Source organism: Lates calcarifer, linkage group LG2 (assembly GCF_001640805.2).
Source record: "Lates calcarifer isolate ASB-BC8 linkage group LG2, TLL_Latcal_v3, whole genome shotgun sequence".
Classification (NCBI taxonomy): Eukaryota; Metazoa; Chordata; class Actinopteri; family Centropomidae; genus Lates; species Lates calcarifer.
The window spans coordinates 28,889,982-28,906,234 of NC_066834.1; the positions used below are offsets into that span (position 1 = coordinate 28,889,982).

General features: G+C 39.4%; 1 protein-coding gene across 4 annotated transcripts in view; it reads right to left on the minus strand.

Annotated features, from left to right (window-relative positions):
• The window catches only part of furina (furin (paired basic amino acid cleaving enzyme) a), a 77,618-nt gene that overhangs the window by 54,572 nt on the left and 6,793 nt on the right, over positions 1 to 16,253 (minus strand). For all 4 annotated transcript variants that reach the window (XM_018667902.2, XM_018667905.2, XM_018667903.2 and 1 more), the window contains exon 2: positions 15,545 to 15,867. In XM_018667902.2, the coding sequence (XP_018523418.1) occupies positions 15,545 to 15,754 (210 nt within the window). In that variant the 5' untranslated portion in view covers positions 15,755 to 15,867. The remainder of the gene's footprint in view (positions 1 to 15,544; positions 15,868 to 16,253) is intronic.

The following is a 16,253-nucleotide window of genomic DNA, read 5'->3' on the forward strand; positions in this document are numbered from 1 at the left end:
CCTCTTCAGTGCTTCCTGAGTAGTTAGTTTCCTGTATATTGTGGTAAATATGGCAGGAATCTGGACATTTTGGGGTTCTGAGAGCCCACTTCATCACCTAGCCTATTTCGACATCAGCTCTTATGGTTCTTATACATTTATCTAATATTTAGACATACAACTTGATATATGGACTGTGTTCTGGTTGTAATACAGACTAATAAAGCCAGTATTTCCTAACAGTGTAATGTAAATGAATGTAAGGGTAAGGTGGTTCTTTTGTTTTAAACACACTGTCCATAATTCAACAAAATCACTGGAGGAGGTACACAGGCTTTAAGAGGCATTTGATCACCCAACTACATCTTGTAAATTAGGACTAGGCAATAATTCAATATTACCATTTATCAACAGAAATTAGCCTCCTGGGATAACTCTGGCACATTTACAGCTCTTTTTTCCACTTGATCAATGAGCAATGTCCCAGGCAAGCAAACTAATAAAATAAAACACATTAACTTTCAGTTTATTTGATAATTATACAGCATGGTGTTATCCTTACACCAGTTTCTATTGTCTAAATGAATTATTTCTTATCAAAAATGTACTTTTGTTTTACATGGAGTTTGGTCTGATATGCATATTAATGGAAGCCAGATCATTGGTTTAAAGCCAGCTTGAAATTCTATGACCTTGCATACATTTTTAGAAATAGGATATTAGGCACTTAATCATCCAACAAAATTGGTTGCCAAAAAATATCAAAAAACAAATTTTACTTACTTGAAGTTACGTGTTGAGCTAAAATGCTAACATTTGCTGCTTACAGTGTCTCAAATGTAAAGAACTGCTGCTTTTGGTTTTCTATCATTATAATATATGGGGTGACTGTGGTTCAGGAGGTAGAGCAGTCACCAACCAACCTGAAGGTCGGTGGCTCAATCCCCAGCTCCTCTAGTCCGTGTGCCGAAGCATCCCTGGGTAAGATAGTGAACCCCACATTGCCCCTGACGTGCCACTGGTGTGTAAATGTGTATGTATGTGTTAGAAAGCATTTCATATGTATAGAACTGTGCTGTATGAATGTGTGTGTGAATGGGTGAATGTGACCTGTAGTGTGCAGCGCTTTGAGTGGTCAATATGACTAGAAAAGCGTTATATTAGTGCAGTCCATGGGTTTTGGTTTGATTTGCATTTTCCACCATTTTGGAGCAGTTTAGGGATTGATCAAAAAATTATCAAGAGATCAACAATGCAGGTTGCTGAATGGTTGCATGGTTGATTTAACATATGATAGAAATCATTTCATCATCAGAAAAAATTATTATGATATTGATTTTATCATTAATCACTCAATCCTAATGTAAATGACAAAACAACATAACAAAAAAGAAACACAAACCGCACAGTGTTCCTCCAGGCAGTTACAACCCAGTTATATATTCTTACTTTATCATTCCCAATCCAACAACCCAGTGGCAGCAAACCCCCACATTTGAAAAACCAATGAATAAAAACATCCTCAATTCAGTCAGCATGGCTTCACTCAGCAAAATCATCTCACACAATGAAGAAGATGAGCTCCGTCTTCAATAGCAGGCATCCAGGGATTCAATTTCACAAACACCTGATGGGGTGGGGGGAGAGGAGTGGAAGGAGGACTGTAACTCATTGATGCATAGCTTAGATCAGCAATAAAATATTAATGAACCCTCAAACACACCACCACCAGCAACTGATACTGTACACAGACCTGATAAATTCCACCTCCTCTGAAACTCAGACAGATGACCTAGAAAGAAATCCTGTGTTTTAGAGCCTGTGTCACTTGACTGTCGAGCTCAAACTAGCCAACTTCTTGAAAACTGGAGAACACAGAGAGACCCGACGAGGCTGTCATATCCATAAAACAGACGATATAACATCCTGGAAGAACAAACACACAAAAAAAGAAAAAACTCTACCTCTAGCACATTTAGGAATCATTTCTGCCAAGTTGGCAGGTTACCAAAACATTACTGGAAACATTCAAAAACAAATAAGCACCTACTCAGAGTGCAGTGCTGCAAGGAGAGAACGGCCTGGTGCATGATTGGAAGTGCTGAAAAGCTCTCAAATATGAATTAAAAAGGTGCAACAAAACGCAAGAGAGGGAGACAGAGTGTTTTTGTTTGTTGGCTTGATATTTTTATCAGCCCCTTTATGCCAAACAGTATTGTGACAAGATTCTTTCCGAGGCAGACTCAGCATGTGAATAAGAGCAACTGTATCGACATCTTGAGGTCATTCAGGCTTAAGAAGAAAAGGATACAACGGATAGGAGAAACAAGACGGTTCTTAGATTCTAATTTCGTAACATTGCAGTTGGCAGGCACACAAAACATCCTGTATATGCGTTTCTAAACTGTACAGCCTGTACAGCACAACAAGGAAACACTATAATAATCACACATTATGTTAAATTTGATCCTCATGGTGACAAATAGAAACCAGTTTTTCCCCACCCCTGGCAGTCCTGTGTAGCTAAACTACCTCTAACTAAGTGATAAGGACACCTGATCTTCAGTCTAAATCCAGCATCTCTGCTACACTGCAGCATAACCAAAGAGCTCCAAACTGCAGATCTGTTACAACTTAGAAGGACTCCTCTTACAAAAGAAGGGGAAAAAAAAACATCACTTGCAGCCGTCATAAAAAAAGCTCCACCCAAATGCTGCATTCCTCCCACACTGCTGCCTCCATTAGGCCAGTTACAGGCCTTTAAACATTCACCTCATTGTTTTCATTGTAAAAGGCTTATCAGATCTAAGCCCTCACCCTTTTCAAACTGCACCGCAAAACGGTTGCTCCGCCTCTCCAGGTCAGATTGTGTGTGTGTGTGTGTGTGTGTGTGTGAGGTTGGGTCGTATAGGCCTAGATAAGACAGGAGCGTCCTGTCCTCGATACATGCTCCATGACATGATGTACAAGCCAAAACCAACTACTTCCACAGACAGATCAGTTACCTCTAACACAGTGCTGAACACTTGAGCTGCCAGCAGCTTCACAATTTAACTTTCTCTGTTCAGCCACTGAACTGAGGATGACAGAGACCTGAAGGTTTTCATATTAAACTTTATCACCTAATGACAAGCAGTGAAGAACTAATGTATTTTACTTTTTTAAGCCTGTATTAATTTAGCTGGATGCTGGTTTTCAGCTGCAATAAAACATTCACATCTGGAGGTTGCCCAGTACAGCCTCAGACTTATCTCATGGCCACTGGAGCAGACGGCTAAGAGTATTGTTTAACGGCCCTGTGAATTGTCTTCCTTCCATAAAGTGGTTTCTTCATTTCCCCTCCCAGATTTATGGTGTTAGTCCAGGGATCAAATTTGTGACCTTATGCTCAAAAGCCTGCCTCTTTAACCTCATAGTTTCTTCACGACATCCCAATGAAGGACATAAAAACATGATTTTATACACTTCATATTCAAATTTTGTTTCCACTTTGCCTTTCCTACCTTTCATTTTGGCATTTCGCCTTTGTTCAGCAGTTGAAAATAAAGGGCAAATTGACAGGAAGCCAGAGAGAGAGAGTTCAGAGGATGGGCCAGAATTCAACCAGGAGCATTGAATTTATTTGACTGTACCTATAGATGACTAGGACATGAGGATGCTGCTTTACATAGTTCTGAATGAAGATACAGCTGGCATACTTCAGCACACTTAAAAAGAATCTGATAGTTTTATAAAATGGAAGTAGCAATGTGTAATACATAATATTCATATATTGTAACTTACAAAAAAGGAGCTTAAAGATCTGAAGAAGCTCATACGGTTTCTTCTGTCTTCACTGCTGACCTACAAGACTCATTCCTTCTATGAAAGTCACAATAGTAATAGCAACTAATGATTACTTTCATTAATCGATGAATCGGTTTGTTATTTTTTAGATTGATAAATCAATCGTTGAGCCTGTGAAGTGTCAAAAATTGTGAAAAATGGCCATTACATCTTCTCAAGTGCGTCATTTGGTAAAGCCCAAACCTAAAGATATCCTGTGTATGATGATACAGAGCAAAGAAAAACAAAACAGCCTTTCATTTCTTTCATTTTGTGCTTCCTGCTCTATACCTTTTACTTGTTACTACTATATTTAAGTTTACCAAGACATCTTGAGCAGCAGAGCTCACTTCCCCTGCAGGTTTAAGCTACAGGACATATGTAATATATAACACATTTGACGAACAGATTCTTTGTTTACAAGGGGTTGTTTTAAATATTAAAGCGAAGTGTTGCTATTCGTTAGAAAAATTGGGTAAAAATACATGAACCAAAATAGCAGACTACTGCTATTATTCCTAGTGTTATTATTATCACACATAACATAACAAAAAGTAGCTATTTTCCATTTCAGGGCAGACATTCTTTAAATACCTCAACCTCCTGAGTGTGTGTGTGTGCGTGTACGTACATGTGAGAATGCTCATACTTAAAAGCTAGAGAGGTGCCTGTCTATGTATTTTCGTGTGTCCCCTCAGCACATCTGGCTCTTGTTACAGCCCCTGTGACCTGTGTGTGGTTCTGCACCAACCCCTGCCCCCATCGCTCCTCTGTGGGAGAGTAGAGTAATGACTGAGTGCTGCTTGGCCGTTGCTGCTGCAGTTCCCAGGACCCCTGGCAGCATGGGTGTTCATTCCTTTGCTCTAGGCTGGAGATGGCCTCCTGCTGACCAATTTGTTTTTTTGTTTTTTTTTCATCTCAGCCTTTGAGAATGATGTTCATTTTTTTTTTTTTAAGAAAAATGAGCCAAGCCAGCGGCAGTTTCATCCAGACGTTTATGTCATCCTTACATTGTGATTCAGATTCATGTGCAGTTTTTGTCTTCTCAAGATGTCTGCCTCTATTACGATTACTATGGGTTACAACACTGACAGTTTTTGTTTTTTTTTGACAAGATAGCATTCATTGGTTTGACCTGATGCAGTGTCTTCTTCATTAATAACCTGATCTGAAAAATAAACACATAAAGGGTGACAAAATGTTATCCGCGACTGAGCTATAATGAAAATACTGAGCTGAGAGAACAAATTTCTTTGAGTGACATGTGTTTCAAATTGTCAGGTTCAGATTGTCCTTTCCTAACTTTTGGGAGCAAAACAGATTTATGTGTAGAGAAACTGTCTACACACATAGCACCTTATACTGCAGTTGCAACGTTTTTCACAAACATGTTGTAGAATGAAGACTTTAAAGTCTGCTGCCTGAACATTCTGCTTAAGAAAAACCCCAAAAGACTGTTCAGAAATCCCTTATGTCATCACATCTGGAAGGTTCAGAGACACAAGTAAATATGTTAAAAAAAAAAAAAAAAAAATCATCCTATTTAGACATGATTAAGATCAGATTGGTAGCTTTCATCCTGCACATTCTGTCATAAAAATAACAAGGTTATAAGTGGATCAAATGAACTAAAGGCAATTCTCTAGTTGCCCAGTTTGTTTTGCAGCTGTGAGAAGTGTGTAGGCGTGAGTCTATTTTGTTCCATGAAGCAGCTACTGAAGAATGATGACAGATAGACCAAAGTTCAGGGATCAGAACTCGTTTATCTTTCTTTATTTTTCATTTTGCAGTTATCAAAAAGTATTCCATTACTGAATCATACTTGCGCTCTTGTCTTATAAAATGTAGCGTACGTGTTTTTCCTATTTATCTGAGCATTTGACAAAAACATTTTTAAAAATCTTGCTCTCCGGAGATTCTAGTGAGATGCCAAAATCATGACCACATTTTCTCTGAAAATGTAGTGTGTTCCAATGTTTTCAGGTTCACCTTGTAGTTATTGGATTTCTGAGATTCAGCGTCATCTTATTTCTTTAAATGATTAACAAAGATTTCCTCTATGAATTACAATGATTGAAGGAATGAGAACACAACATGTAGGTTCGCTGACAGATTTTAAAACCACTTTCTCCCTGCCATCATTTTTGCTGACATTTTCATACAATTTCATATAATTTAAGAGGTTAATTTCCCATGAAGTGCAGTTTAACAAAATCATTCTAATATACTGTATTAGTTACATTATTTTGTGATGGCACTGGTTTAGGATTTGATTTCAGGTATACTGGCTTCAAGGTCCCTCCTCTCAACACAGAAGTCTCCAGCAGAGCAAACAGGATAAGCCAATCTCTGCAGTTCATTAACTTTCAAAGAAAAAAAGCACCTGCACTGAGACGAAGAGAGATCTGGTTCTGTTTAGTGAGACAGAGGCCGGAGAGTGGAATAAAGGGAGGCGCTCTCAATGTCTCAATGACAACAACACAAGGACCAAAGGCAGCGGGACCAAAGACAATGCAGAGATGCACCACTCCACTGCTGATGAACCAGCCCTGAGATGAGAAACAATACATTCCCCTCTCTGGATGAAAAGCCCAGCCTCTTAATGGGTCCATATCAAACAAGGGCCCAAATCCAACAGTTCTGACTGAACTGTGTTTGCAGCGTTATCATTACTGCACTTCAAAGCAGCACCATCTCTGAGGGACACAGACTGTATCGGGCTGCACACACTGTTTGAGCCATCAGCTCTCATTGGCTAAAGTAGGGCAGAGCCACAGTACACAGAGTGGTGCGTTAAAGATTAATGGAGATATTGCACAAGTAAACCAGCTTACAAAACATGCTTAAGCATAATAAAATATTTAGAGGTGGCAATCTATGTAGCTGGTGTATGTGAGCCACATGTTTGACTTGAGGAACCTGAAAAGGCCCTCAGGGTATAGTAAGTTAGTAACGTATCATGGATGAATAGAAACAGTGACGAGTAGCTGGTTTCCATCCAAGTTACATCTAGACTGTTGTCATAAACGATTAAAAACGCTGAATGGGGAGGGCTGAATCAGGAAAAAAGCATTGATATTGCAAAAATATTCTCAGGCTCACACAGACTCTTTTGCCAGTTAAGGAAATGTTTAACGTACAGTGATGAAAAAGCATTTGTCATATTTCTAAAGATTTAGTGATGTTTGCACCAAAGGCTGAGTTTAAATAATCTGTCCTCCACAAATTAAATAGGCTGTGCTTCCCTTATTTATGACTCAGTTTTGTGTTTACTTTAGAATACTGTAAAACATGTCTTTGTTTTCACCTTTGGAGCATAAAGTATTGCAAATATTAGCTGATATAAATGAGCAATAACCCTCTCAATATTAATTAATTCCTAAAAGGCTCTTTCCATTTTTCATGTGGACGTGCGTACTGTCATGGCTGCATTTTTTACTGAGGAAACCTAACTATTCATCTCAGTGCAGCTGCTGCAGAGACACAGATAAGTCAAAGTTTTGTGACATTTCAAAAGTTCATTTCACACTTTGCTACAAAGTCAGATGAAACACATGCTAGCATCATGGTGGGGAGCCACAGTTTGGTGAAGCAGCAAAGAGGTGCAGATTTAATCCTGATAGGGCTTTTTTTTTTTTTTTGAAGGTGCTGAGTGGCTGGTTTCTGGCGGATGATGTGTGTGTTTGGTGGCGATGTAGCACAACAAAGAGGAAGCACCTGTGTGTGACTGTACGAATCATGCAGAGCAGCTCCTTTCAACACTCAGCATGATGCAGCCTCTCCTCCCATCATCTCTGGGCCCCATCATATCCTGTTAGATGATTTTCCAGCAAATTTCTTCAAGCCCCCAATTTCCCCACAGTTAATTGCTTCAATTCTCCGGAGTCCAATTATGGACTCCATACCTGCAGCTTCTCATTTCTGGTGTTTTGTAATTCAGTGTGGTTATACCTTGCAATGCAGTTTCAAACTGCGAGATGGGTCAGAAATAATTTAGCCCTTATCAGGCAATGCAGGACCAACAGTTTAGCAGAGCCTCCAAATTGAGGTGTTGCAGTTTACACAGTTTTATCTCCATAGAATCCTGACTAAGAGAACGACAGAGTGAGACTTTCAACAATTACCAGTGTCTGCCGGTGAGATAAAAACCAACAACTTCATAACAAACTGAGAAAATGGAGAGCACTCGTTCAAAAGTATACGATGTAAAATCAAGGTGAAATTGCATTTTTATTTATTAAAAACATTTAAGTCAACATGTTTCCATCCCTTGCCCCACATACTACATATAGTCCACATTATTAACGATACAGCACTGACAGCACAGGTTTAAAAAAAATGATACAAACCTAGAGAATATGCTCATGTCCAATGTGACTGAATAATTCCCAGTGAGTTTTTGGATTTGGATGGAAATCGGCTAACGGCTAACACTGGCTGTGGCCAATAGAAGTGAATGGTGAATCTCTCTGCTTCATTAGTATGTTCACATCACTGAGAGGGTTACCACTTGTGTTACTTCTTGTGTAAATATAATCTAAAAGCAAATATAATCTAAAAGCACCAGACATCACATGCAAATTACACATATTATGTCGAGATTAAGGCATCTGAGTAAAAGATCTTGTAATATCTAATACTGCAAGGTCCGCTGGGGAAGGAGTTACAATTTAAAATAGGCTGTAAAAAATACAAGGGAAAACCAACCAAATGTGGAAGTAAGAGATTAGAAGTTCATCCCTCAGCCGTATCTTTTAAACTACTAAGAAAATTGTGGACTAGATTAAAGTGAACATCTCACAGAGGTTGCCTTTAAGTGCAGTGCTGTGTCATGAGTTACTGATAGGAGAGCGTTATTTCATGTACTTAATCAGAACTACAGATAATATCCACCTCTTTTGCTCCTCCCTTAATCTTGTGCCCAACAGAATATTAATAATCTTCATAAAAGAGTCTAACCTCTTCAGAGAGGAGGAAGAAATCAACACATTAGAAACTACAAATAGGTCAAGATCGTGCCACGTGAGTACAGTGAGGGCACAGTGTGCCAAATACAATCCTGCCTTACATGCAAAGCCCTGGGGTGGCCCAGGAGAACAAGCTCTGAAGGCATCTGGTCTCTAAACAGGCCAGCCGTATGAACACAGCCAGTTTTTGTCCACCATCGGTAACAGAAACCACTGTTAGCGAGAGGGGAAGTAACACGATTCTGAGAAATGCTGCACTTTTACTTTCAAGTGAGTGTAGATATAGTTGAGTTGTTTATTTTTCTGAGAACTCTGGTTATGAAGACAAAGAAGAGATTTATATTGTATCTTCACGTCATTGTGTCTCGTTAATTTTTCCACGTTACCAGGAACCTCTTTTCATATTTGTGTTTCCTGCTTCATCCTGCTGTAGGAGGAAGCAGGAGACACAAATACTTTCTTGGAAATGGTGCCATTAACACTGACACCCAAATGACACAAAGTCTATGCAGGTAAACATAACTTTTGTTATGTTAAAAACTAAAACGTAATCATTGTAACACAAGTGAAAAGTTGTTACGGTTCTGATGCTGCAGCTTCACCTCTCTGTTGTGGTGGTAATGAACAGTAATGGGTTGTTTTTTAAACAAGCAGATTAATGGAGTTAATCCAAAGGCAGTAAACACAAGGTAGAGTGGAGCCAGAATGTAGTCATGCAACATTGCAAACAGCAAGTTAAATATTGAGACTCTAAGCTGCATCATCAGTGAGGGAACTTTCATGAGCTGCATACAAGATGTAATAGGTGGTGAAAGCCTCAGGCCACAGGCAGAGAGGAACAATGTTTCAAAACATGACTGACCTAAAAAATATAAAAGAGTTCTATCTACAGTACTACTTTAAGCAGCTGCTAAGCTTACCAGATCAAATAAAAATGGGCGCTCTTGTTGGAGCAGCAACCACAATTTGAGACATTTTTCAATTAAGCTTTTGATCTTGTGGCCATTTGATCCTATTCATGGCAATTCTTCAGATTTAACTTGTGTCAGTCCTCATTATCAAATCACTTCTTACTACTAAGAGCAATCCCTCTAATCCCACTGTTTATTTAAATACTGGCATAATGGAGGTGCAATTGAACAGGACATAGCACAAGAATTTAAGTTCCCCTTGAAAAACTGCAGCGCAAGTCTGATGATGTGGGCAAGAAAAGGTCTTTAAAATGTAAAATAACCACCCAGAGATGCAAGTTGGCAGTTAATACCCATTTACCACTGAGTGAGTCAGCCGTTTTTTAATTTTATTACTTAAACTTAGTTTTAATTATTCCCCTTGTTCTGAAATGGCCCTATAATCCAGCAGTGGAGTCAAAGTAAGAGGTGTAATCCATTTGCACATTACATGGTCACAGCAACCTTTTACTTTTAAAACAGATAGTCCACTTCATTTCAGGTACATTAATATTAATATTCTTTCCTCGCATCACCTACTGCATCTCTGCTGAGGAGGAGAAGAGAAAAAGGAGAGGACTTCTATTGCCAGACGACACAGTTGGTGCTCGTAGTGCATCAAGGTTTTACATGAATTGCTGCTGTCAGATAATGTTACCATAAAGTTTGCTCACTGACAAACGAACCCACTGTCAACCCCAAACCCACTGTCACACTGGCTGGTTCCCCTTGATTGATCAGAACTGACAGAAAAAAGGAATGGACCTCAAGTGACTTTTGGCCCCCGACACACCAAAGCAACCTTAAACAACTGGCACCAACAAATAAGGACAGATGCCACATGACCAGTCAGTTGTCTGTGTTCCTGATGTTAAAAACATTACGGAAAAAACCAAACAAAACAAACTAGGCAACCATTTTCATGCCCCAGAGAAACTGTCACGTCATATGGATGGAAAACAGACTGAGAACTGTGTCTGAAATCAGAAAGCTGTCACTGATTCAACATGTTAAATTACTAGAGCCACACAGTGAAAAAGGAGAACAGGTGGCTATCAGGCAGCCAATCTGCACCCAACGGACAACTGTTAAACAGAGCCCTTACATCACTGGGTAAGTAACGAGTCACACTCAGTCAGTTATCTGATGACTTTGGATCAACAGTCACACATCAAGCCAACAGATTTCATTTAACATCAGTTAAAAAAAAAAAAATGGGCGCGCCTCACCACAATCACCTCAGAAAATGTAAGATTAATTATAGTAATAATTCAAGTAATGAAGATGACTGACGAGGACAATGTAACTGACTAATCTTCTGTGCATTTTTTAGTAAAAATATGAGTATCTTTGGGGTCATGGACTGTTGGTCAGACAAAAAAAAATGTCACCATCTCCTCTAGGAAACACAGATGGGCATTTTTCACAACTGAAAAACTGAATGATTTATCTTATCCTACATATTAATCCATAGATGCAGTTGTAATTGTGACAAACAGACAGATTAATTCTATAGTTAGGAGGAGTTACACAGGATTGCATTAGGAAAAGGAGTATGTTCATATGAAGCAAAATCATGTTGAAATTTATGATCTACTCAGTAGGTGCAACGTCTGTAACATAAGGTCTTCAGATTTATTATAAATGGTAAATGGCTGCATTTGTATATAGTGCTTTCATCCACAGCCTCACATTCACCCACTCACACACAGATGGACTACCATGTAATCTAAACTAGTCTGACCATCAGGAGCAATTTGAGGTTCGGTGTCTTTCCCAAGGACACTTCAGCACATGAACAGGAGGAGTTGGGGATCAAATCACCAATCCTATGATTAGTGATTAGGGATTTGATTACTCGCTCTACCTCCTGAGTCACATCCGCCCCACTGAAATCAACCAACCTCAATTAGCAAACCACTATGGTCAGAATTGTTTTTGTCAACTAACATTCAAGTTGCCTGCTAGGGGGATCGAATGCAGAACTTTCTGGCAGTAATAAGACAGCTGCACTGAACACTCAGCTAACATGTTGTTGGTCTTAATTATTGCGTGTACAAAGACAAGTCTATGCAAAGACACCTTAAAGGCAACACGCTCAATGCGTCACAATGGAGGAACATCTGACATGTTTAGGGTAGGGGTTGTATGGATGCCATAGTGTGAGCTGAATGAGTGATGGAAAAAATAAAAACAACCATCAGAGCTATAAAACCTGCCCAGCTGCAGTCTTTGATCCTCCCCTCAAGCTCTCCTGCCTAATGCCAACACCTGCACACACCAGCAGAGTCAGACACAGGGCTACATGCACAGCCCCACAGCGCAAACACACCACGCCTGGCCACACATAGCTCACGAAGCAACTCTCATTTCCCATCAGCTGTAGGCAAAAAAAAAAAAAAAAAATGGGCTTAACAGATTTGTTTGTTCCCAGCTCTAAAGTAATGGCTTCATTTTAATCAGTGAACAGTGACGTTATGCTGTCAGGGCGTCGCAGAACACGAGAGCATCTTTATTTTAGTCATCACTTGTGGTTATAGCTCACCTTTCAAAGTTAATGAACAGAGAGAATTCATCAATAACATGCTGAGGGCTAAACAGATGTGACTGTTCCATGTCATTTACTTAAAGGTTTATCATGGCCATGTCATGTTGTCAGCTCTCGTGCTGCATGACTCTTGAAATGTCTATGAGTCTATGAAATGTCAAAATCATCAGTTTTCATAAACCCAAGGTGAAATTTTCCAATGTCTTGCTCTGTGCAATCAACAGTCTAATATCCAAAGATTTTACTTTTATAATACTTCAAAGGACAAAATGTTCACATTTGAGAGGCTATCAATTATCAAAATAGTTGCCAAATAAATTTTCTCTTGATTGCCTAATTGTTTAATCAATTTATCATTGCAGCTCAAAACGTAACTCATGTTATCCTGCCACAAAAACGCCCGGGCAGCACAACCAGGTCAGTGTTATAATATTATTTATCTAATGATGTACTTTATGCATTTTTCATTTCAACACTACAAGAGCCTCCTGAAGTGGAGGAATAACTTGCATATGCACGTGGAGGCTCTCCTCTTTAGCAGTGAACAGGCTTCTGTCTCATGGATTCCTGATACTTCAAACTGACTTTTTCATGTGGTGTGAGCAGCCTAACGCATGCTCATTTTGGACATAGGTAACTGTGAAGTGCCGAGCACTACAAAATGGTTGCCATAGTTATTTCCACACATACTGGGTAAGGTTTTTTTTCAGCAGTGCTGTGGGTCATAGCTGGGTTATTCTAACCCACCTTCTCTCTGCAACAAAAAAAATCTACACCGGATCAGAGATCTATCTCATGAAGCTGGTTTAAGAAGAAGGATAACTGCTTTGAGTAAAAAGTTGGAACATCTGTTTTTACTCGAGTCCATGTCTCAGATTTGAGAGAGCTAAAGGCTTTACTCAGCATCAATCCAGCTAACTTTATTAGGCCTGCTTCATTAGACGGGCCCCTGCACTGCTGTTTTTCCATCTTAGAGGCTGTGTCAAAATTAGCTCGTCAATCTCGCTCTGGTCAGACACAATGGTCCATTTTCTCTCCCTCAAAATATCATAAAGTGGTTTTAAGCAAGTTGCTGAGACGGGCCAAACTGCACAGCTCATCGTCTCCATGTTTTGTGAGTACATGGGTGTAATTGTCTGGATTCCCTGTTGTCCACGGTTAATATGTAGTTTAAGGATTTAAGTGTGCAGAATTACTCATTAGTCTGCGTGCTGTGATTCAGAGCACAAGTAACATTCCTGGTCATGACCATATGGTGGTGAGACTAGGGAGTTAAACATCTGCATGAAGAGCTGCTTGTTCTCTGTCTATTAGGCTTGGGGTTTCATTTTGTAAAATACAACTACAGAAACATATTTAGCTTGACAATTATTCTCAGATTGCTTTGATATATTTTGTAGAAATACCACACTAAACAGAGTGTCATTGACACTTACTGAGCCTGAATGTGTTATGGTATGTTATGCAATCCAAATTACAGGTCTACTGTTTACGATGACACGATCCTAAAATGCTGCTGTGGAAAATGACATGGTATTCTGAGTAGTTGATCATATCAGTGAGTACAACAACACATCTCCAATTTTTTTTCCATGTATCCAGAAAGATTTGGTAACTGGATGGGTAGATACTCTGCAAGTTCGTTTAGAGACTGTGGTTGAAAGAAAAGTGAACTGTATGGTTAAAGCCTCATGTGTCTGTTATTTTATTGCAAAGAATGGTACCTCAAACACTTTTCTTAAGGTATTAAAATACTTTTCCCATCACTTTCACTTACTGTTAGGAATACATAAGTAACTGTTGAACCCTTAAGAACAACAAAACACAACAACAACAACAATAACAAAAAACTCCTCCTAAAGTCCTACTGAAGACTAAGTAATTTTGTTTAGAGAGGACATGATGATATTAAAGGATAACTTGGCTAATTAGTTTCCACTGAGGTCAAACAGGAAGTCGTAAATAGAGGAAAACGTCACTGAAGCACACAGGAAATGTTTATCCTTAATTCATCACCCACACCTACTGTGCCTGAAAAACCAAGATCTTAATAATATAAATCTTTCTCAATATGGAAGAAGCAGTTGTAAAACTAAAAGTCACACACAACCACAAGTAAAGACTGGGACTTAAATTTGTAATGAATTGTTTTGCTAAAAATTGTGTGTAAGACTGATTAAACTGAACAAGGCAGAAAAGTTTAATGATAGTTTGGTCAGTTATAATTAAGACTGAATGTCAAGACTAATCAGACCATGACGGGCAGAGATTGTTAAAGTCTGAGCAAGTAGCTGTTGTCAGCCAGGAGATAAAAATCACACAGTGTGAGCTGTTTGGGATGTTTCTTTATCCTGTTGCTGTTTGGCTAAGATCATTTTAAATGTTTGAACTGGATCATTTTTAAACATCATCTTAAGTTCACGTTGCTCTTCCTAAGTTGACTCATCTCAAGTTATGAGGCATTTGTCTAGCCTTTGTAGGTTATAGTAATCCTCAGATAAGGTCCTAGCTTTAGGCATAGTTGTGGGCTCTAGCTTTAGACTACCAGTTCACCAACAGGCACACGCAGAAAATTCACAGCTAGGTAGCAAACGACCAGGATGGAATAAAAAAACGATTGTTGTGAAACAAGTACCAGTCCTACCAACATCCTGCTCCTTGCAACACATCTATCATGTCAAAATGCTTATACAAACAATGAACCACTGACAAGAGCATGTTTAGGCTGAATATTAGTTTTCACTGCAGGTTCTCTGACTGACTAACCCAAGAGATACGATTGGTAATTATTAACATCTTTTAAGAAGTCCAGTATTTTGTTTTTTGATGGGTTTGAAGTGGAAAACAAGAGGAAACATTGAGAAACAAAGAGAAAAGAGATATAACCCTACTGCTCTATGCTCTCTGACAACTGGGCAAACAAGAAGGCCCAATAAAATGAACTTTGAAATAATAAAGAAGCATCATAAATAATTCAGATATCACAACATAACTGACCATATCTGGATATTGATGGAATACAGAAACACACAGCAATCGGACACATTGTGAAAAATGGAAGCAAGCTCATCTCTACATATGCAAAGTTTTAGGGAAGCCAGTGAGTCCCCAGTGTATTTGCATAGTCAAAATGTACTTGGTTTTATTTCACTTATGGACCTTGTATCACTCCCAGTCTAAAGTGTCAGCACTTTGACTTCCTTATTATTTCCAAACTTTACACAGCTGCAAATGCAGGAGAAGAAAAGAGCCAAAAAATGCAGCTTTTTACTTACATGTCCATGGTTGATGAATCCATGTTTACTGGCAATTCGATCAGCTTCCTCCTGACCTCCAGGTATGTGGACAGCCCATGTGTTGGTGTAGACCTTCTGACCCAGCGCTGGTCCCAGCCCAGAAACCAACAAGACCAACAGAGGCCCGAGTAGCAACTCCAGCAGCTTAAGCCTGCGGCCTACCGAGGGAGATGGAGGGCCAGAAGCCATGGGTTCTCCTAGTGCAGCACAGTCTCTGAGCACAACGCCTCACCGACAGGCCAGGCCGCCCACGGTACATGCAGGTGCACAGGGAGACTAAGAAAGGGACAATCACAGCTCACCTGGCAGGACACAAAAAAAAAGAAGGAAATAGAGCCTAGTTATAAATCTTCAAAGTTTAGAGAGCCTGGTGATGATTTCACTGGCGAATCTTTCCCCGTGATCCATCACGACTGTAAAACTGTAACACAGATGAAGCCTGTATAACCTACACATGTCAACATTCACAGCAAAACTATTCACATGAGACCAAACAAAGACAAAACAAACAAAGAACACTTGGTCCAAATTTGAGGTTTTGTTTCCTCCCTTTGAAGCAGTTTCCATGTTCAGTGGAATAAGAACAGAAACAGAGGGGTAAACATTAATCTGTTTTGTCCATGAGGAAGAACAGCCACCCCAACAGCAGTTTTGGGCAGGCGTACTAGAGCCCAGCTAAGTACAGGCA